Source organism: Arvicanthis niloticus, chromosome 21 (assembly GCF_011762505.2).
Source record: "Arvicanthis niloticus isolate mArvNil1 chromosome 21, mArvNil1.pat.X, whole genome shotgun sequence".
NCBI lineage: Eukaryota > Metazoa > Chordata > Mammalia > Rodentia > Muridae > Arvicanthis > Arvicanthis niloticus.
In genome coordinates, this window is record NC_047678.1 from 18,241,712 (window position 1) to 18,265,350 (window position 23,639).

Here is a 23,639-nt window from a genome sequence, read left to right on the forward strand (position 1 = left end):
CTGTGCTATTTTAACATTTTCTTTTCTGTAGCCATTGGAAGTGCATTAGTGGGCTTTAATCAATTTTAAGTGTATTTCTATTTCTGTATCTTGTTCTATTTGATACTGTTTCTGTCACAAGAGTTTGCTTTCTCTTCTTTACATGATATCCCAGATTGGGCCCCTGAGAGTGGGCAGACCACTAAGAAGATCCTGAAATAAAACTAAAAGAGATACCCCATAAACAAAAGGAAAAGGAATACCATAAAATTCATTCTATGATGCCAGAATTATTCTGATATAAAAACATGATAAGGACACAACAAAGAAAAACTATAGATAATTTCCTTCGTGAACACACACTGCACATGCAAAAAGTATTAATAAAACACATGCAAAACAAACCCAAGAGCACATGATCAAACCACAATGTATACATGCATGAAAATTTCAAAGGAAACACACACACGCACGCACACACACTCATAGTCTTTTTTTACTTTATCAGATGAACAGTTAAGTAAACTGTGGTATATCTTGCAATGGAATGTCACTGCATAATAGAAAGGCTGGAACAATAGCTATAACTTCCAGAGAAAGATGCAGAGTTAAGAATCCAATTTAAAGGGTTGTTTATTACGTGATTTCCTTTATATAACATTTGACATGATTAAGGAACAGAATAAGAATAGAAGTGAGGAATTGCGGGTAGGAAAGGAGCAGGGTAGCTGTTTCGAGGTAGCATAGAGTTGTTCTATATCTTGGTTGTAATCCATGTCAATGTCCTCATTATGATTCTGTAATATAGCTTTACAAGATATAAGCAGCAGGGAAACTAGACAAAGAACACACGGTATCTTTATACACCTTCACACAACTTCATAACAATCTACTATTATCTCAAAATACCTTAATTTAAAAAACTCTTCTTTGCAAATATTTATTCCTCGCTGCAAGGAAACAATCTGTTCTGTTGAGCTGTTTCCTTTTTGGTCACCACAGGTCTCTCCATCTCAATTCTCCCATAGCTGGGCCTCTACTTTTATTGGACACTTCAGTCATGGCAGAACTGTTCTAGAAAACTCAGTAGCTATGGAGGCATTACCTGTGAGTCAGCTTTGTCCCTTGCAAAGTGAACTTCAGTGACCCCTCCCTGAATTTCCATCCCTCGCTTCCCCCTACCCTCATGCTATTGAAAATTGGATTGTAAACCACTGGTTCTTTACAATTAGAATCAACCAATATTTACAGAAAATATTCAATCTACAGGTTATGTTAGGATTTACAGGTAGAGAAGCCTGATCTGGTAGGAAGAACAGACAGTCAAACAGATTGCACGGGCAAGTACATCAGAGCCTGAGGCTGGGGCCAAGAATAAACAAACCAGAGTCAATAAGTAAGGTTACTGGTCAAATTCTGTGGTAAGTCAAGCTGTCTTTCTGCCATTCACCAAACACTCATTGAGCACCAACTAGGACACTCCTGCTCAAGACCAGGGAGAAGGGAGGCTTGTGAACAAACAGACAATTACAGCTTCGTGTGCAAGTGCTGAGGCAGAGGTGAACACTTCGGGATGTGGGGTCCATGAGAATCTTACCTGGAGAGAAGAGACTATTTCATATGACATCAGTGCAGAACAGGACCAAGTCCTGTGTAGGATGGAAGTGGGAGTCGGATACAGGACAAATTGCTTCTTTCCTACTAGGAGCTCTCAGATGCTAGATACCAGGTGGCACAGGAGCCTGTTTGTTAATTAAATTTTGGTATTTCTTTCACAGATGTAAGAAAAGATGAGTTATGAGTTAGGTGTTATGAAAAGTCTGTGGGGGCAGGACCATCTGAACTTGAGAGCAAAGAGATCACTTTGCACAAGTACAAGATTGGAATGCAAAGGTAGTATGAGTAGCCAAGAAGAGAGTGGCTGAGTGCAAGCTTGAATGTGTCCACACTACTCCTACCTCAAGCCTGAGAGGTACATTATTCACCAGGGGATAGAAGAAGGCCCTTGTGCGTATGTACAAAACAGGACTGCAAGGGGCTAGGGGCTAGCGTGGAGTAGCTCCCTATGGGAACTTGGATGAGGAGAAGATTGCTAGAAGAGAAGTACTTTTGTCTCCTGGCTCCCTAGGAAGACCTGTGATTAAGGGCAGGGGCGGGAGGTCAGTGTGGCTCAGTGCTCTCTACATGGGATGATCCAAGGGAAGGTGAGCTTCAAGGTGAGCCAGTGAGGACAGCTTTGTAGTAATAAACACCCAGAGGCAGAAAATAACCACCAGTGGTAGAGTGGATAGAATACACCTCAAATATCACAGTCAGCCCACCACATTCGGGGGCCTGCATTAAGCCTCATCTCCAAGAGGCAGGTCAGTCCAGTCACCCGTGCGGCAGATCCATGGCAACCAGATGATCTGAGTTGAGCTGGAAGTAGAGACCCAGGTGAGCGCAGAAGTGCAGGTTGCATGGGGATGCTGTGGCTCATAGCTAACAACTTTAAGGACTTCAAGAAAGACATGAGATAAAAGATGGATTGTGTGTGGTGCATTGAGGGGTAAAGATAGCCCAGTGGGTCTAGGAAAACAGCTTTGGCATGTTCCAGATGTATTGTCCTTTTCTCCTTGTCCCATTACTATCCACGTGCAGGGTGAACCCCTGCCACATGGGCATTCATCTTTCCATTAAAAAAGAGAGAATACTGTTTTCTCATGAAGTTCATGGCCACCCAAGCCAAGCACTGCTAAGGATGTCATTTACCATGGCAGTCTGCAGGAACTTAGATAAATAATAATAACTTTTAAAGTTCGTAGAGCATATTGAACTTGGCTTAATAGGCCCTCTCTTCAAAACTCTGAAAAGGTGGCTCATAAAAAAGTAATTAGTTTATATAGACTGTCAAGGTTCATGAGGGACAGCTGGCCTTTGATGCCTCATCTGTGATTACAGGCAGCTACAAGATAATAAAACCGAGCCCTGAACTCACGCCAAAGTATTCAGTGATCTCACCCTCAGTTCCCTGCCAGGCAGGATGAACTATAAATGCCTGCTTGTACTCCTGTCCTTTGATGTGGGTCTCAAACAAGTCTAAGATACTTGGAACTTGTCTTCACAAGCCCCAAACTCCTACCAAAGTAGAACCATTGACCGTACAAAAGCCTATTCATAATTAATAACTGTGGTGAGCTCCATTGCCAGGCCTACTCAATATGACCACTGCAGTATGCTGCAGTATGGATTCTACAGCAGATATCTGAATTCGTATTAACTTTGTAAACAGGGCTATTAAGTGGTCCAATTATTGATAGTCAGAACTGATTTTCAGTCATTGACTTTGCTGTGATGATTACCCCGCTACAGCTTTCTTTTAAAGAGGATTGCCTTCAAGCTTTCAAAATCCTGGTTCATGCTGCTCTATGCTGTTCACTTAGCTGAGCCTCTATAGACCCAGAAGTTTCTGCAGCCGACATGATGCTCCAGATGTGACCATGCTACTATTCGGTTTTCATTGGCTTCTTTTGCTTCTCAAGAGATGAGGCTTAGACATCTCAGGAGACAGAGGAAAGATATCAGAATTGTTAATGGCCACTGTATGTTTCCCTTTAATGAGAACCTAGAATGAGAGTGTTGACTGAGGATTTCCTAAAGGGTAGAAAGGTAACTCATCTTTGTTTAGGTTCACAGGCCTGCCTATGGATTACGAGTGGCTATAACCAAACATGAGGATCTCAAAATCTTGAACTCCAGGCCTGAATCTATGACTGGATATGCCTTCTGGGATTCTAGAACAGAGGACAGTGTAATTAGCATGCAGAAAGGTTATAAATACTAATCGTCTGGTGTTGGGTTGTGATAGAACAATGATCATTATTCTAAAGTCATCCATTTCCATGTGATCCAGTTGGACACTGACGCTAGTCGTGGGCATGAGACTTGTCTTAGCTAGTAAGACAGGAAACTAAGCTGCCAGAGGTAGTAGCTGAGATCTGCTTGTACATGTGTGTACTTGTACTGGCTGATTTTGTGTGTCAACCTGACAAGCTAATCCTCAGAGAGGAAGGAACCTTGGGTTGGGAAATTACCTCCATGAGATACAGCTGTAAAGCATTTTCTCAATTAGCGATTAATGTGGAAGGGTTCAGCCCACTGTGAGCAGTTCTAACCCTGGGCTGGTGGTTCTGGGCACTGTAAGAAAGCAGGTTGAGCAAGCCATGGGAAACAAGCCACTAAGCAACAAGTGGAAGAGGAAAGGGTTTATTCCGCTTACATTTTCCACATTGCTGTTTGTCGCCAAAGGAAGTCAGGACAGGAACTCAAGCAGGGCAGGAACCTGAAGACAGGAGCTAATGCCGAATAAACCCTTTCCTCTTCCACTTGCTTTTTGATCATGGCGTTCCATCACAGCAATAGAAATCCTAACTAAGACAGCCCTTCTGCCTCTCAAGAGCCTACTAAAAGAATACATAGAGACCTGTGTCATACTAGATGTGGCCATCCTAAACTAGCCTCTCAGAGCCACTGGCTTCCTATGGACTCTTAAACACATCCAGCAAGGATCAGCTGTACCCGGCTCAGATTGGCAGAGATGCCCAGTTAACAGACAGAGTAATGAGCAAAGATGAATGGCTGCTGTCCTGTGACTCCTAAGTTTTGGTGCGGCTGCAATATAGCAGTACTTAACTGAGACATCTGTGCTAGAATTACAACTTCATTACCACTGTGTCCTGGGCAAACTGTATAATACAGTTTAACCTCAGTCTACCCTATAAAATAGAGATAATAATGGTGCCTATTTTAGAGGATCGCTGTAAAACTTAAATGATGCAGGGTTTGTAAACACAGTGTACGCTGTAGAGTAACAAGCCTTGGCCAATTTTTTTCAGTGCTGCTGTGTGCAAGTTGTTCTCTGTATGAGGATACAGGACCAAGGGGACAAATAGGGGGGATGCCTCTCTCTTCACTTAGTAAGCTGTGTGCCATGGAGTGAGATAGTGTTATTTGTAAAAAGAAACACCTGTCTCCAATTTGCATGGTCGCCACGCAGGCTGGCAGCATTCCTGCTATTGTTTTTGATTTTGTCGTTCACATTTCCTCCTGTTTTCCTATAGCGCTGTTATTAATGTAGGGTTCCCCCAAAACATGGACTTTCTACATTCAAAGGCTTCTCTCAACTTGTCTCCTAGTGGGATGCTCGAGAAGCTTATTCTGAAATACCATATCACTCTTCCCAGAGTTTCCAACTATGGCTTTCCTGTCCTTTCCCAATTTTAGTTGATAATCCCATACACTAGGACACTCATCGGCCCCAGACAAACTAGGGTAGGCTTTCTTCCTGAATGCCTCCTCAACCAACTGAGGAGCATGGGCACTAGTACCCACTGAATCAGTCCTTAAACCTGAGTCTGACCTAAGTAGTATTTAGCTAGAGTCTTCCATTTAAGAAGGTCCTGGGTTAGGGAGTGCATGCCTCTATATGAACAGCACGCAAGAAGCAGAGGTAGGAAGATTCCCCCATTCAAAGCCAGCCAGGACTATACAGTAATATCCTGTTTCAAAAAGTTAAGAGTGCCTGGGAGGCCTGAGTAAGCTTCTTCATGGATAGTATTCCAGTTCCTCAATGCCTCCCTTGCTATCTCCACAAGTTAGACATAGAATCCTCTGGATGCATCTAATTTGTTTGAAACCTACAACCTCTTTTTTTCCCTGGCTGATTTGTTCCACTGCATCCTGGTTCTGAATTCCCGGTAGTCCCCGAGGAAAGCCCCTTTAGTTTCCCTGAAGCTTTCTCATGCTGGAGCCCACCTTGGGCCACTCGACACAGAAAGGTATGAAACTAATGTCAGCCTGCCGTCTTGAGACAAAGCCCCACAGAGATGACTTGGGTCCCAGGATTTGGCATAGAACAGGAGTGGAAGGTGTAAATGGGCCATCCAAATGAAGCTCACAAAGGCTAAGCTGCCACATTGAAAATTTACAAATTGACTTCATAAAAGAAATAAAAAGACAAAACACATAAGGTTACATAGTGACAGAGGTTACATAGACAGGCAGCATCAGGGACCCTAGGATAAACTAGTGGGGAAGGAAAAGAGGGACATGCATAAGAAAAGGTTTGGAAGGATTTATTTCAGAAGCAGTCGGGGCAAAAGCTACAAACACTCACACTACAAAAGGTCTAGAATGCTCCTCCTCTCTCTGACTAGTATCTCCTCCATAGTGGGCATCAGCCTCAGTCTCCATAGGAGAATAAATACACTTTCTTCCCACTCCCAAAGCCTGCAAGTACTAGGATTTGTAAATGGGCCTCACACTGGAATAGAAACTTGCTTCCTATATTGAGTCATCCACAGGTAAGAAAGAGAAACTAGAATTATCGAGATGAACGGCTGGGGAGAGGACAGTATGTTTTGTGGAGATGGCCAGGAAGAGTCCCCAAATATGCCCCCCAATCTCATACCCATCCCTGTCAAGGCTGGAAGCTGCCAAGCCAGAAGTCCAAAGAAAAGAACAGGGCCAAATCTGTACTTTATCCCACACTGATGACACACAGGGTCTTGCCCTCCCTTCCTGATTGGCAGGAACCCCAAGCTCTCACGGAACTAGGCTCACGGGTGTGACCACTGTAAGGGCTTTGCTGGTACTAGAGGACCACAGATGGATTTGTCATTGCTGTCTTCCCAGAGATCACAAGTTTTGCCATGGCCAAGTCTTGCATCATATTTACAGTCAACTGTTCCCCTTACCCCTGAATTGTTTTAGTTTTAAAGCAATTTTTATATTTCTCCTGTATAAGTCTGGGAGCTTTTGGTCAGTTATTGCAGTGAGGGTGAAACCTGGCCATAGGGAAGCAGGGCTGGGAATCTGAGGACTTGGGCATAGTTCTTCCCTCCAGGTGCAAGCGAATGTGAACCCCTGAATCTTCCCTGTCTAAGGACACAATCTCAACCCACTGCTGAAAGAAAGTATCGGTTTCATTCACTCTTTATGAATTAAAGCCCCAAATGAAACTTGTTAGGTCAATTTAAGAAAATCATTTCATAGAGTTGACAATGGAAGAATTATTTTCTTTATTAAAAAAGGAAAATTATTGAAAACAACCTACTCAGCCCAAAATATGGGGATGACTAAATAAATGTTTGTATGATAAATGTTTTCCTAACTTACTCTAGGTTTCATTTCTGTGAGGTCTGAAGAGTTAGCCCCAACTGTGGACTACAGATAGGTCTGAACCCAGTTCTTGACAGTGAAAGATAAGATAAAAAAATGTGGCTGAAGCCAATTACTCCAGAAAGAGCCTTATTTTTCATTAATTATTGATGCATACATAAATTTATGCTGCCAGGACTAAAAGCTGGAGAGTCACAGGGTAATATAGACTGAAGATAACTTGTGCCCTGCAGCCATTCCTGAACACACCAGATGAGGGCACCCCTCTAGATGAAGCTTATCCATCATGTCTCTTTTTGTCCCAGACCTCTTGAGTGACTTGTGATGCTTCTGCAAGCCACCAAAATATATTTGCTTATATCTTTCTATAAGTTAGCTTAAAAAAAAAAAAAACCAATGATTGTTTAAAATGAAAATGCCAGAAACGAATAGCAGTAAGACCTTCATAGAAACTGGCCTAACTAAAATACAACAGACCACTATTAAAACTTTAGTTTGATGTTGTTCTCATCTATAGAAGACTGTGATAGATCCTGTTCCTGTTTTACCAAGAGAGATTATCATGTACAGGAGGTGTTGGTGATGATTTAAACCTCCTAAACTACATGTTTCTTCTCGAATGATCAAAACAAACAAACAAGTGAACAGGAGTTAAAAGGGAAGAACATAGCATGAGATTGACATTTAGTAAGGCTGTGTCTGATGCCATACAGATCATCTAAATCCAGTAATAGCAGCCTCCCACAATGGACAGCTGACAGAGTGGAGAGAGAAGGTGAGACCTGAGGCCTGAGAGACTGAACTTGGGGAGATGAACCTTCCTAAAGTACCGTTTCCTTATTTGGAAAACAGAACCATAAGAGCAGGTCTCTCTCTTCACAAGCTGATGTGAGCTGAATAGCAATCAACTGGATGACAGTTATGCGTATGTGTGCATTTATAATAAAAGGGTGCATGGTTTGCAATTCTTTTAAAATGTAGCTTGCAATAAGTTATTCCACAGGGGTAAATTATGGGCAGAATGTAAGACTATTCATTCCTAGCTAACTGATGTTTATTTATGGAGCTGAACACAATCTTCAAATTATAATCTGGCTGGTCATTTCCACACTGCCATGCCACTAAGGAATTGAGACAACAGTCTGATTGGGTGACTATATCAAGCCTTAGAACGGACTCTAGACTTCTGCTTCCCTTTTCTTTTATCATCATCATCACAGATTATAATTGCACCATTGTAATCAACCAAAGAGGAAGCAAACACTTGTGGCTTATTGACGATTACAAGAATCACAATTAGTCTGACGATCCTCATCATCACCACGGCTATGACTAACACAACTATGATTTATTGGACACTTTCTGGCTGCCAGACAGGGCTCTGGGCAGTTTTCATTAATATCTAATTATATTCATATATTAATCCCAGGAGTATGTGCTATGAATGCCTCCATTATGAATGTTCTCTTGGATGAGTTTAGCCACAACTCTGAGATTATAAAGTTAGCAAGTGCCAACAGCCTCAATGCAAAATCGTGTGTGTCCCATAAGCAACAGAAGCCAGCAAAAATAGACAAATGCAGCTGATTTCCCTCTTTGGTGGAATTTAAAGAATGCTGATACCAGATGTAGAGAATATAATGGTGGTCACTAGAGGCTGGTGGGGCTGAGGCTATGTCGGCCAAAAGATACACAGTTGCAGTATAATTGAAATAATACATTTAAGAGATCTACTGTCGAGCAAGGTGACTATAGTTTGTGATCATATATTACTCTTAGAGAAAGTAGGCTGGGTGTGATATCCTATCACTAAAAGATGACAACCCTGTGTCTCACTTCCTTTTCTGGTCTTGTAATAAAATACTTTGACAAAAGCAATTGAAAGGAGAGAATTCATTTCGGCTCACAGTCCCAGCTTAGCAGTCCATCTTGCAGTGAACTCACAGTGGAAGAAGTTTATGACAGCTGTCCATGTGACATCCATAGTCAGAAAACAGACAGCACACAGTATTTGTGAGCTGTTCAGCTCCCTCCCTTCATTTTATTCAGTTCAGGGTTTAGCCCATGAAAAGATTCCACTCTCATTGATCTTCCTACCTCAACTAACTTGGTCATGAAGCCCATCGCCCAGGTAATTTTACTTTTTGCCAATTTGACAACACATAGTGTTGTAACATAGTGTGGTCACGTCACACTATGTGACGTGATGTATTTTCCACTTAGATTTAAGAAGTCTACAATATATATTGTTATGATTTTAAACATAATATTTTATACATTATAAAGTATACAATGATGTTCATCTATCTAAGAAAAAATAGAAGTAATGAATGCTTGTGACCTTTCTCTTCCCTGCTTACTGTAAGATATCATGGCCAACTAAACCCTGGAAGGTCTCTGCCACTAGGGTTCTATTGAGCTCTAGGTAGGAGCCTGGTCCCTAGAGGTCCACAGGTAGGTAGGAAGACAGACACTGAACTGAATGGGAAGATAAATGGAGTTAACCATGAAAGAAAGAACACTCCTTGACACGTCCAGCATAGTAACCAGCTAATCAAACCAGGTCTAATCGTATTCTAGACAATTTTCTAGGCAGCCTTCAGAGACTCACCCAGGCTGAGAAGCCAGCCAATTATGCCCGATCATTCTCTGCAGCCCTGTCCTTACAAGAGACAAGTCCAGACTGGCCCAATGTAGACAAATGAGTAGTACTTCTATTATCTCTGAAAGGCAATCTAATTCCCTTCAAATTTAAAAGTCTCCACAGTTTCCTAACAGGCCTCAGTGGGGCACATGTAGAAATTAATAAGTTCACGGTGTGCCCAGCTTGCTTTCATTATCATTTTTTTTGTCATGCAACAGACAGGATTTTCATTATTACTTAGGATTTTTCTGTGTCTGATTCTTTAAGAAGGTCAAGCCTACAGAGCTCAGTCTCTGAGTTGAGAAGTAAGCCAAGCAAGTCTAATGGAGCTGGCTGACAACTCGTGGAGGGTTTGCTGGTCAAATAGGACAAGGATTTGGAGCAAAAACATAGGGTCATGGAGCGCAGAGTGTCCTACAGAAGACAGGCTCCTGTTTCTGCCACAAGTTCAAATATCCCAGAATTCTGGGCAAGTTGCTTAACTCCAATTAGGTATTTCTTCTATAAAATGAGCATGGAGAAAAGGCTAGAGAAGGAAACACAAATGTATTAAACACACAGCACATTTGGAGCATGTGGCAGAGACATTCTTTACCTTCCATCCAAAGAACAACCCTGGAAAGCCTAGCTCATTCACAGATAATGTTATTAAAGCTCGTACAGTCAGCTACTCTGCCATGCTGTCACCAATTCATCATTAGAGTGAGCGACATGGGAGCCAGAAAAGGAGGATTCAGATGGTGCGAACAGGATTACAAAGTCAGCCAACTCTAGGAAGAGCAATTTAATGTGTTTCGGGGGCTTGCAAATGTTTGACCAGTTAATGGTACTGTTGAAAACATATAGCCAATAGACTCAGAAAGGCAGGTGTGTTGCAACAAAATAGAAATAGATACCCTGCCAATGGGGAGAAGGTAAGCTCTAGAATGTTCATTAGGGTATGTATAGTGTTAGCATTATTTAACACTCAATTCTAATTTTAAATAAAAGAGGTGAAAATAATTTTTAACAAGGAATAGACACGTGACTGAAAGGAGGCCAACTGAAATGCTGAGTCTCTAGTGGTGGAAGGTGCAGCTCTGTGCTTTTTTTATGCACACGTCACAGTATTTTCCATGTTTCCTACAGCCAATGCTTTTTCTTTCATTTAAATGAACACTGCTTACAATATAATTCTAAACTAGTTTTCAACAGAATTTATTTTTTTTTTTTTGGTGGAAGATTTTTTTTTCTAAAAATCCTAAAAGGTAGAAGAAGATAAGAAAAAGAAAGTTGAAAAAAAATGATTTAAAGGGAACAGCCCTTCACAGAGTGTAGCTCAGTTCTCCTGATCGACAGGAAATAAAGATGCAGGCAGAAAGCAGGGGGAAGTGACCCCCAATGCAGGAGTGGTTGATAAGGGGGGGGGGGACGGGACCGAAAGCTCCAGCTGATGTGCAGGCTGATGAAGCAGGCAGATATAAATTTTTCAATTTTATGAGAATGATAGGGATCTGAAATAAATCTTCAGTATTTTCTTTTTAAGACAAATGTTTTAAAAATAAATGCCCATAGCATGGATGGATGGCTAGTGTCTGTGTCCTGTCTTACAGCTGGCCATAAATAATACTGAGAAAAATAGCTTTGACCATAGTAAAAGAGCACCTTTATTTTTTACTCTTAAGAGCTTGGCAGATTATATTTTGATGCATTAAGCCAGATTTCTTTTTAAGGCAGCTGCAAAAATAACAGGTGGAGTATAGAAATTGTCTCTGGTTGGAAATAGCTACTCAGGCCTGGCTGACGGGCTCAGTTTCAAAACATGCCTCAACAACTGTGAGCACATCTGATAAAATCCAAATTCGAGTTTAAGGCACTTGACTGGGCTTCAACTTAAGAAATACTTTGCTGAGTCTCTAGGTGAATGTTTTAATTGTCTATAAGCCCTCAAAACTGAGAAAGCTAACTAAATCTGCTATGAATATAAACTCTCAAAGATCAGCTTTGCTTGAATGTAAATGTCTTTTTATTGTGGTCTCTCTGGTGACAGTGGGTCACTTTGCTGTAGACTTTTGTTCCTTGATCACAACCAGACACAAAAAGGGTTCCATTAGGGGTAGACATAATGAATAGTCAGACACACTGCTCATCTCAGCCTCTAAGCACTGGAGTGACTAAAGGACACCCCGTTACTTCCTGGAAGTTTGGCGGTAGTTTATAGTGTTATGCTCAAAAGAGAGGTCAACCCTACAGACAGGAATGGGAAAGATGAAGTCTACTCAGTGGGAAGACCTCTGTGCATACACTGTGAGAGAAAGGGTGGGTGCTGGGGTTCACACATAGATGAAAAAGGGAGCCAACTGGAGGTAACGATACAGATCTGGGATTCCAGCACCCAGATGGCTATGGCCAGAAATCACAGGTTTGAGGACAACCTGGGATCTATACTGAATTCCAGGCCAACCCAGATAAATGTTGCTTTTTAGGATGGAAGGAAGGGAAGGAGGGAGGGACAGGAGAGGGAAGGAGAGAATGAGGGAAAAGAGGGAAGGAGGGAGAACAGAAAGATCCAGAGGAAACTGTGACTCAGCTCTCTGTATGTGAGATCTGATTCATGGAGATTAACCAGAATCTTGCATTTTTATAATAAATGTATCAGTTTCTAAATGTTGTATCTATTTTTAAAGCACATGCCAAATGGCAAACCAAACAGTTCCATGACCGCTGATACTTCCTTCAAAAATCTTATTTCCAGACACTGTTAAAGGCATTGGTTAACCCCATGACCATATTAGTTATACTCAGAAGAAATGTGAGGTAGATTGTTTCTAGGCTGTTGAAAAAGGTTGGGGGTGGAACCTCACCCTTTGTAGAAAAAAATGGCCTGAGAATTGTACTTCAACATGTCATTTGGTTAGAGGACATTTGGAAGATGTTTGAGGATTCCCCAACCTTAAACATCACAGAAGTCACAGTTAGGTGCCCTTGGTAGTTACCAATTCTACAGAAAATAGAGATAAAGCCTTCCAAGAGTCTTTCCCCTTCTCTGTAAGAATGTGTATGGGCTTACCTTCACATAACACTGAGTTTAACCCAGCTCATCACTCCAGACTTTATAATGTTCTGTAATGAATAAAAGGCCTTCATAGAGCATCTCTCTTAAAAGTGCAAAAGAGTCATTTTTTTCTGCCCAAGTAGCTCATAATGTAGCAGACAAACTGTCAGAAAAAATAGACTTCATCATGGTGAAAACCCCTGCCTGGCACCCATCGATCATAAAGCAATCTTCTAGAGGTCTTGAAAACCTTCATTAAATTTCCTGTCTTTCTCTTGACAGTTATAAAATGTTAACAATATTCCTCGTGATTCAGGCATCTTCAGACATTCTTTGTCTAAGGCCTTCTACCCAAGGCTTTGCCCTTTTCCTTGTCTTTACACAAATCCATGGAAGCAGTTGATAGTGTAGTTTCCTACACACAACTGTTCTGGAGTCTGACCTTTGCAGGACATCAGGGTGAGAGCAGTAATAGACTTGAAGACACAAGAAATCTCTCTAGCCAGAAAGCACAAAGGGCAAAGTCACCCTGACTTCAAATTCCTCCTCTAAAAGCCACACTCACGTTGAAGCTTGTGGGCACAGTCCCATCCTACCTTTAGCAATCTTTTTTGATACTTTTAATTTCCTTTTCTTCCTAATCTAAGAAGATACAAGTCCCCAATATGATATGTAGCTAGTGGGACCAGTGATGTCCACATTTTGTCATGTCTATGGGCCATCTCTCTAGGAGCAAAATTCTCCAAAGGCATTGTACCAGTCCAACTCCACCAACTCCGGGGGCCACCTCAGCAATTTATCACCTCTTAGAAGAACAAAAACGGGCGTGTAGCACAAGTCTTCACTCCTATTACTTAGAAGACAGAGATGGGGGCTGGAGAGATGGCTCAGCAGTTAAGAGCACTGACTGATCTTCCAAAGGTTCTGAGTTCGAACTCAAAGGTTACTGAGTGGTCCCAGTAACCACCTGGTGGCTCATAACCATCTGTAATGGGATCCGATGCCCTCTTCTAGTGTGTCTGAAGACAGCTGCAGTATACTCATGTAAATTAAAAAATAAATAAATCTTAAAAAAAAGAAGACAGAGACACAGAAAGGCTGATCTCTGTGATGTTGGGACCAGCCTGGTCTACATAACGAGTTCCAGAATAGTCAGAGCTACATAGAGAGTCTCTGTCTCAAAAGAAAACCAGAATAGCAAAAGCTAAAAAACAAACATGAGTCTTCCATGGGAAGCAATGTGAAGGAGAATAACCATAAGGAGATAGAGTCCACACTGGCAATGAGAAGAGACACACAGCATGAAAACCACAGGATATCTGCACATAGGGCAGTGACAATAGCTTTTAGAGGTCCTAGCTGACCTTTGTGGGGGGTTGCCATCAGGCCTCCAGAGTGAGTCCTGCCTGAGCATACAAAGATATCAGTCATCCTACCTGCGAAAGGCACTGGGGCATCTTTATCCAGGGCTACCAGTGGTGGGTCCAAGATGACGGTGTCATTGTTCTCAGTTATGACTCCATGATAGGATGTCTCGATCCATGGCTTGTGTTTATTGACTAGAGAACAACACAAAACAAAAAGATGATCATGTGAGTATCTCAAATAAAACAGAGCTAGCAGTGTCTCTTATTTGCCACATCATAGTCCCAACAACCTAGGTCATAAAACATTAGCCCACTTGTTATGGAGAAAAGAGTCAGATGTGTATCTATAGCCCAATGGTACACCCATGGCCCACATAAGGTAAGCATCCACATAGACAGATATCATTAAGAGTTAAAATTTCTAATGTCGCCGATTAATAGATGTTTTTGAGTTAAAAATTCATTATCAGTCAACAAACCAGCAGATCATACTGTGTGCTAGAAATTCTGACCTCAACTCAACTGGGTCCATCTGTAGACATCATTAGTAGATTAACATACATGCATATACAAAACACATATATAGAAGTCCCCATATATATGTCAATATTCAACAAACACTGAGTATTTTCTGATGATTTAAAGACAATTGAAGCGGTCTGTTATATAGTAATTAAACTTTTTCTTCAATAAACTGATCAATTCAAATTATACATTGTTTAATGAACAACTGCATACTGAAACATATATCTAACATGCTACAGGTTTAATGTCAGTGTATCCCAAAATTATATTGGCCTCCAGTGCCTTAAAAATTGAAATCTTTACAGAGGTAATCTATTTTAAAATGGGGCCACTAGGGTAGGTCCTCAATGATGATGACTGGTGTCCCTATTAAAAGGGATAATTTTCAGGGGATGGAGAGAGAGAGAGAGAGAGAGAGAGAGAGAGAGAGAGAGAGAGAGAGAGAGAGAGAGAGACTGACTCAGTGGACTGGTCTTCCAGAGAACCACAGTGCAATTCCCAGTATCTACATGGTGGCTAACAACTGTCCATAATTTCAGTTCTAAGGGGACCTGGCACCTTCTTCTGGCCTCTGTAGACACTGTACAGACATAGTACCTAGACATGGTACAAAGACATCCATGCAGCCAAAACACCCAAGCACATAAGATGAAAATAAATATTTAAAAAGGTGGGAAGAGGTCGGGGGTGGGTGGGATTTTCACCTAAAACCAGCCAAGCATGCAAGAAAACACACTGTGAAAGATTGGAGCTGGCCTGGGAAATTAACTCACTTGGTAAAGTGCTTACTGTATAAGCATTAAGACCCTTTTGATCCTCAGACTAGATCTTAGGCAAAATGCTAAGATGGAGGCCTACGCTTCTATCTCAGAACTAGTGAGGCAGAGACAGGTGGATTCCTGGGAGTTGCTGGACACCCAGCTTATAAACGAATACCAGGTTGCAATTAAGGACCCTGTGCAATAATAATATAAGATGGGCAGTACCTGAGGAGTGACATTCAAGCTTGACTGCTGGTCTCCACTTATAGGAGACATGTACCAGCACCATGAACAGATACACACACATACACACACACACACACACATGCAAACTAGAGTTGTGCTTCTACTAGCCACTAGGTACTATCCAGGATGGGAGTTTCCACCTGATCATTTCCCAGAGTACAAAAGAATGGTCTTGCAATACCTTCATTTTAGATGTCAGGCATCCAAAAGTGTGACATGGTACATTTCCATTTTCTGAAGGTAGTCAGTTTACGGTACTATACAGGAAGCACACCAAGCAATTGTAATATATTAACAAGGTCTTACGATGGCTAGAAGGTTGAGATAAGTGTTACAAGACCTTGTATGTTCCCATTCAGACATCTCCGGTAAATATCCAACTTCTACCATTAAGCCATTCAGCTCCTTGGGAAGTGTTGTTTAAATTTTGTTTGCTCCCTGTGATGCCATCTGAGTATCTACAAGGGCATTTCAGCTCATCTTCCAAGAAAACATCCTTCCCTGTCTAGTCAACACTCCACATACACATCAACAGTGATCCTTCCACTGTGAAGTTGTTGGTCTTCCTTTTAAATCCTTTTCATATAGCCACAGGATTAAGAAAGCCAAGCAGGCACCTTAAAAAAGCAAAATAACACACAAATATGGCCAACCCTCGCACTCTTCCCCACAGACTCCAAGTTGTGGTCCTATATCTTCCCAACTGCAACTTGTGAAAGAGGTGTGATCATTGTAAAAATGGTAAAAAAAAAAAAAAAAAAGTTTCTACAAAGAGTGTCTTTCTCAAGATGTCTACTACGTATTTCATAGTAGACAAAAATTAGCATGTGACCATATACCAAAGATATTCACAGACACAAAAATACATTTATTATTTCACACATATAACGGACGCACATTGCAGAATGCTGTCCTAAGAGCATGACAGCTATAACCATCTAAATGAAAGCAGGTGTTATTCCACTTGGGAATCATGTTGGACCTGTTGAAGTTTCCTCACAGGAGGGATGTCATTAGACTCTCACCAAAGATTCCTATTCCCTCACAAAACACCTCCTGGCCGCATGGAATCCTGCCCTAGCCGCATAAGGACTCTAACAGTACTAGAGTGGAGAGTGGAAGCCTAAATGAAGGGATATTGCAAATACACAGCCATAGGAGAGTCTTCATCTATGCTGAGGTGAGAGGTTTTGGTGACATAACTGTTTGGGGGTCACACATTACTGGAAGTACCCCCCTCACATGTGGTGCTGCAAGTAAGCTCAATAAAATCATTAGTTTACTGGGCTAGCTAAAATTGATATCGTTAGTTTGGCCTATCATTGCGGCCCCACCTGGGGTGAGTACATGTTTGTTCACAGCTCTCCTGGCAAAGTTCATGGAATATCACATTATTGTAATGGATTATACCAACTTTTCAGTAGCCACGGAAAGTCAAGAGCTCAGAGAATTGAGATTAATTCTGTTGCCCTTTCCCTCTCCCAATCCATCATCCATCAAAAGTTCATTTAAGAGCTGTCCCAGGATTGGTGGGGGACCACACCTAAATCACCGTCTTTCCATCTTTCTATTTCTCACCCATTCCCCAGCAGCCACAAACCGAGTGAGTGTCTGGCAGCCTGCAGGGGCAGGGATACGTGCCAAGCTAGTCTCAAATCTGAGCCCCTGAGATCCATTTCTGCTTGATTGAATCCTTCTCCGAGCAGAAAGCAGCTCTGCCCATTTCAGGTATGCATGGGGCAGTTGGCTCATCCATTCTTATATTCTGTCATTCAGACTTGCACTTCATTATGGCCTCCGTAAGAATTACAGCCATTTTGGGCTGTCCTCATACTCCTTGGCTCTTTTATTAGCCATCAACACAAATGCAATGTAAATAATTTGCAGCTATTGAGAGAAACAATTAATCTCTTTTTTCCTTAATTAAACCTAGGGGCCTATTCATTAGAAATGTGTAACAAGCAGACACCAGGAGCTCACCTAGAGTTTCAGATCCACTGTGCCACGTCATGTTTAGGGTTTCAACTCTGGTTTAGACACTTGTGGGTGGTATTAGGTGAGGCTAGGAGCCTCTCAGAGTTTCAACGCCTTCAACTACAAGTTGCAGGTGATGATGTCACACACAGGACATCCTGTCACTCAAATATCCTGGATTCAGAACCTCTATCTTTTCATTATTGAGATTCATTGTGGCCTCTGGGCAGTGATAGCTTCTGCATGGAAGGGGGTTTATAGACTAACTTGAAAGCTGAGACTGCTTCCTCACCAGTGGAGGCTGGTTTCCTTCTACCTACAGGTCTGCCTCCCTTTATTGCTGTCACAGCTGCTATTAGTCAGATGACTACTTCATTAGAGGCATTTCATGCATATGGGTTACATTTATTTTTGTATCTATCTATTTATTTAGTGTATCTACATGTGTGGGCGTGCATGTGCCATAGTCCATGTGTGCAGGTCAGAGCACAACAGAGAGAGAATCAGTTCTCTCCTTCCACTGCCTGAGTTGTGTGGTTCAACCTCAGGTTCTCAGGCTCGGCAGCAAGCACCTTTTCTCACTGAGCCATCTCACCAGAGAAGGATCATTAATCCTTACAATTACAGTGGTGAGAATTTGTATCTCATTTCACAGGAGAGGGACTGATATTTAAAAGGGCTTAACTGTCCCACTTGGAAAATAAAAAGGCAAACATGTATGGAGTTGTCTGACTTCTCCCTCACATTCTAGTTTCCTCAAATCTTTTTGTTTTTTTCAAGTTTGATGTTTTTCATCTTAATAAGTAAACAAAAATAATGTCTATCTTTTGTCTATAGAGCAAATCGTTAGGCTTGCAAACCAATAACCAATAATAGAGTCATAGTTTGAATGAGACTGTTCCCTATAGGTTCATGTTTTTTTGTTTTTTGTTTTTGGTTTTTTGGGTTTTTTTGTTTGTTTGTTTGTTTTTTTTTTTTTTGGTTTTTCGAGACAGGATTTCTCTGTATAGTCCTGGCTGTCTTGGAACTCACTCTGTAGACCAGGCTGGCCTCGAACTCAGAAATCCGCCCGCCTCTGCCTCCCAAGTGCTGGGATTAAAGGCGTGCGCCACCACCGCCCGGCTAGAACCATTTCAGGAGGATTAGGAGGTGTGACCTTGTTAGAGGAAGTGTGTCACTGGGGGCAGGCTTTGAGACTTTAAAGGACTCATGCTACCCCAAGTATGCTTCTGTTTCTGTCTCTATCCTCTCTGTTCTCTCTGTTCTCTTCCCTCCTTCCCTCTCTCCCTCCCCTTCCTCTCTCTCTCTGATTCCTACTAAGATATAAACTCACAGCTGTTACTCCCACTATCCCTTTGCTTTACCATCTAACCCTTTGAAACTGTAAGTTCAAATTAAATATTTCCTTATAATTTGCCTTGGTCATGGTGTTTTATCACCAAGAGAGCAAAGTAACTAAGACACAGAGCTAAGGCAAGTATTGTAAATGAATTGCTTTTTCTTAAGAGTCCAGTGGTCATTCCAAGCACAGCATCTATTCAGTGGAAATCAAATGGATCAGTATCGTCTTATTTTGTGGCTCAAGCTTCAATTAACCTGCATCATATTGGAAGCAGCCTCCTTTGTAGATACTTTTGTTCTATGAACTTAATGACTGCCTTAGGTTTCTACTGAGAAACGAATAGGGACTTCCCCATTACTCAGTTGTGTATACGCTTTTAAATAATTCCACCCTTATCTACTCCCTGTTGATAAAACAGAGATGTTTATTTCTCAAGTTGTTTATGAAAAATTCAAGAAAGAGTTTAGGTAAATACAATTATCATTCAAACACCAATAAGCTCCCCATCCATTTTATGCTTCAACACTTCAACACACCTGAACATTGGCCTTACCCTCTCAGAAATATCGATCCTGGACACACACATACACACACACACACACACACACACACACACACGCAAACACACAAACACACATGCACACATACACTATTCATAAAATATACAGAAAGCATTCTGAGCATTGAGGTAGAATGGGGAAATTATTTTTAAAAAGTGGAAAAATTCAACATCTATGTATAAATATATCTATCAAAGAACAATTAAGTAGGTTCCTCAATCTGCTAAAGAATGTTTACAAAATCCTAAAGCTAACTTCATGCTTAATAGTAAAGATTGGATGCCTTTTCCATATAAACAGGAACAATTCAAGGACGTCTACTCTTCAGCTACAGTGACATTTTACTAGTGGTTCAAACCAATACAATAAATAAGAAAAGAATCAGTTTGCAATGGAAAAGGTAAAACTGTCTTTTTACACACACACACACACACACACACACACACACACACACACACACACGCACTCGCACACACCATGATCTCCAGTTTCAAAACTCTATATGCTGAATCATTCCAATAAGATCTAAGAAGTGTATTCTGTAAAGTCCTAAGAAACACAGTCAATGAAACAACACAATAAAATAAAAGTACCATTTGCAGGTATTGACTATCGATAAGTGAAATTGTAAATAAAAAGTACTGTTATAATAGTATCAAAACCACAAAACACTTAGGAATAACCCTCACAAAACACATGTGAGGTCTCTAGGCTTTAAAATTCAGACTTATATTGAGTGAATTTGGAGACCTGAATTTAGAGACTGAATTCATGAATTGGGAGTCTCAATAGAAACCCGACTAAATGTCCCCAGAATTAACCAATAGAGCCAAAGAAACTCTATGGATACCATCTCAGGACTTGAGAGAGGAAACAAGAGATAATGAGTTTAAATGTCTTTAAAAAGTACCAGCAGGAATTTTTATTATCAAAATTTAAAATCCATTATTTTATTAACAATCCATGTTAATAAAAAAGACACACTGCCAAAATAATTTTGAAGAGAACAAAGTTGGGCTGTTTACACTACTTAATGTTAAGATTGATTGAAATGCTGTGGAATCAAGATGGTACCGGCACTGATAAAAGGGTGGGTATGTAGCTCACTGGAAAGATCTAAGTCCAGGAATAAACACATCTCAGTGGTGAATTCACTACCCACAAAGGACTCATGGAGGAATAGACAGACTTTTCATTAAATGCTCCTGAGGGGGGGAAAAAAAAAGATATTTGTACACCTTAAAACAAACTTCAATCTTACTACACTGCATCCATACAATTGTCTCTAAACAGAACTTACATAGCTCTATGCATATAAATTAAGATTATAAAATTGTTATAAGAAAGTATAAAAAAAAAAAAAAACCACTCTCGTGTCCTTGGATTAGATTACTAGAAGGGACACGAAAACTACCAGATAAAATATAATATTGATAAATAAAATATCATAAAATGATAAACTTCTTTTTAAAATAAATCATTCCCCGGGAAAATAATTTTGAAGAGCCACAGACTGGAAGAAATTATTTAGAGGCCACATCACATCGCAGGCTTGTATGCAAAATAGATAAACAATATTCAGAATTCTCTAAGAAGAAGATAAACAGTCTAATAAAAAATGACCAACAAGGAAACAGAGCTGTCATCAAATAAATATATAAAGACAAACTACGAACATGGGAAGACACCCTGCCTCGATGGATATCAGGGGCATTTACATTAAAGGTGCAGCAGGGTCTCAGCATCCTGCTGCTCAAGTAGCTCCAGTGAAGGAGGTGGTACCACATTCAGACGGAGCAACTGGGATTCTCATCATTGCTACTAAAACTGGAAAATAATATAAAATGATGCAACCAGTTTAGCTTTTTTATAAAACTACCCAGCAATTCTAATCCTATGTGATTTACTCTTAAGAAATTCAAACATAAACTGCACAGAAGACCTCTGTGTGATCATAAACCTTTTATTCAGAATAGTGTCAAACTGAAAACCAATGGGTGTGTCCAGATAATGGAGATTCATACAGCAATATAAATAGACCAGATGCTGATACCTGGGGGTGGGGTGGGGGTTGGGGAGAAGCAGTTCAAGTTCCTAACCACTCACTGGTGAATGAGGTCAAACAGGAAGGCTGCATGCTATTTGGTGTCATTCTATAAATTTCTAGAAATGCAAAAGTGTAAGGACAGATGGGACAAGGAGCTTGCTGGGATGAGAGAGTTGCTTTCTATTGTGACTGTGGCGGTTACACTTACATGGTCATTTTTCAAAATGCATGGAGCAACAGTTAAAAGGGCAAATCTTTTCATGTACAAACCTAGCCTCACTATGTGGAGCAAGAATACATGTCTTATCCTCAAAGGACTGTCAGCCTAAGAGAGAATGCATGATAACTACGACATAAAAAAGGGACAAGCAAGAAGAAACAGACTCAAGCTAAAGAAAAGGATCAGAGCACCGAACCAGACACAGTAAGACAGCGTTTATTCCAGGATGAAGACTCTGATGGATAGATATAAACCGTGGTCACGCAGTGATCCTGGTGAAAGTCGGTGGGTCTCAATAAAAACCCCAAATAAGACAAACAATGAAACAAATCAACAACAGTAACGGAAATAAGGTCATGTATGCAGGAAGTGGGCATATGAGAAAATGAATGGATCGTGGGGGCAGGAGGGAGATTGGGTAGGTTATAATAATGGTTATAATATGGTCAGAAGCCATATTATATAGGTGTGAAAGTATCCGAGAGACAGACAGACAGACAGACAGACAGAGAAAGGAGAGGGAGAGAGAGAGAGAGAGAGAGAGAGAGAGAGAGAGAGAGAGAGAGAGAGAGAGAGAACATCACGGACAGAAAGACAGAGGAAGAAGGGAGAGAGAGAGAGAGAGAGAGAGAGAGAGAGAGAGAGAGAGAGAGAGAGAGAGAGATCATAAACCACCAAATAGGGACAAATGAGGGAGAGGATACCAGGCAAGGGAGCTATGGGCAAAGCAACTAGTATGCTACAGAAAGATATGTGTAGCTATGTTTGGCCAGAGAACAGAAGGATCCAGGCTAACCACTAGGCTGAACTGCCAGGAAGCATCCACACAACAGAGATCATTTACAAACAGAAATCATTCATAAGCTACTTCCAAGCTCTGGCTCCCTGGGAAACTGATGATCTACCTCCTCTCCAGGAAGAAGAATTAGGTATTAATGCTTGTAGCCTGATTGGTATTACTCATCCACTCCCCTTTTGTAATGTTGGAACCTTGAACAAAATACTTTGCCTGTTTGTTTCAATACGCCAAGGCCAGTGCATTCATGCTTGGCTTGATTTAAATGTAACATCAGAACTGACCTTCTATCATTTCCCACGGGGTAGTGTTCCTGTTTGCTGCACACACCTTTTGGAGGGCCACCCATTGCACCCTGTCTTTTTAGGTCTGCTTCTTGCCTGTCCTGTCTTGTCTCCATGTTTCAGAATCTGCAAAATGCCTGTGTCTTTGCAATTGGGGGGGGGGGCGCCAATGTAACGTTTGCGCTCCAATTACAGAGAAATTAGGTCTCACCACCCAATGCTTCTTTAACTAGAGCACGGAGTGTTTCTCATGGGAGCATGTTATGCTCCTCCCTTTGCTTCTACCTCTGAAAAAGCGTGTTAATGCTCCCTAAAGCAGCAGAGGGGGGGGGGCATGTGGTGGTTTACCTTTTGACTCTCCTTTCAACATAAAGTTCATTTGTCTGGAAGCTGTTAGCTCTCAGAACTCTCATACTGGCTCCTGTGTAAAGCTGAGTAAACATTATGGTTTATTGTGGCAAAAGCTTTCACGGGGTTAACTATACTCTGTCTAACATGGTGTTCTCGTTGCCAACTGGTCTGTTGCATGCCATGTCCCAGGTCACCTTCTGGTCTAGGTAGCTAGGCAGAGGGTCTCCAAGCCCACCCCCACACTGACACACTTCTTCTAACAAGGCCACACCTACTCCAACGAGGCCTCACCCCCTAATAGTGACAGTCCCTGGGCCAAGCATATACCACCACAAATCACCACAGTTAGTG

General features: G+C 41.3%; 1 protein-coding gene across 1 annotated transcript in view; it reads right to left on the reverse strand.

Moving 5' to 3' along the window:
- Window positions 1-23,639, reverse strand: part of Clstn2 (calsyntenin 2) — a 583,317-nt gene that overhangs the window by 343,019 nt on the left and 216,659 nt on the right. The window contains exon 2 of the mRNA XM_076917814.1: window positions 14,252-14,374. Within this exon, the coding sequence (XP_076773929.1) occupies window positions 14,252-14,374 (123 nt within the window). The remainder of the gene's footprint in view (window positions 1-14,251; window positions 14,375-23,639) is intronic.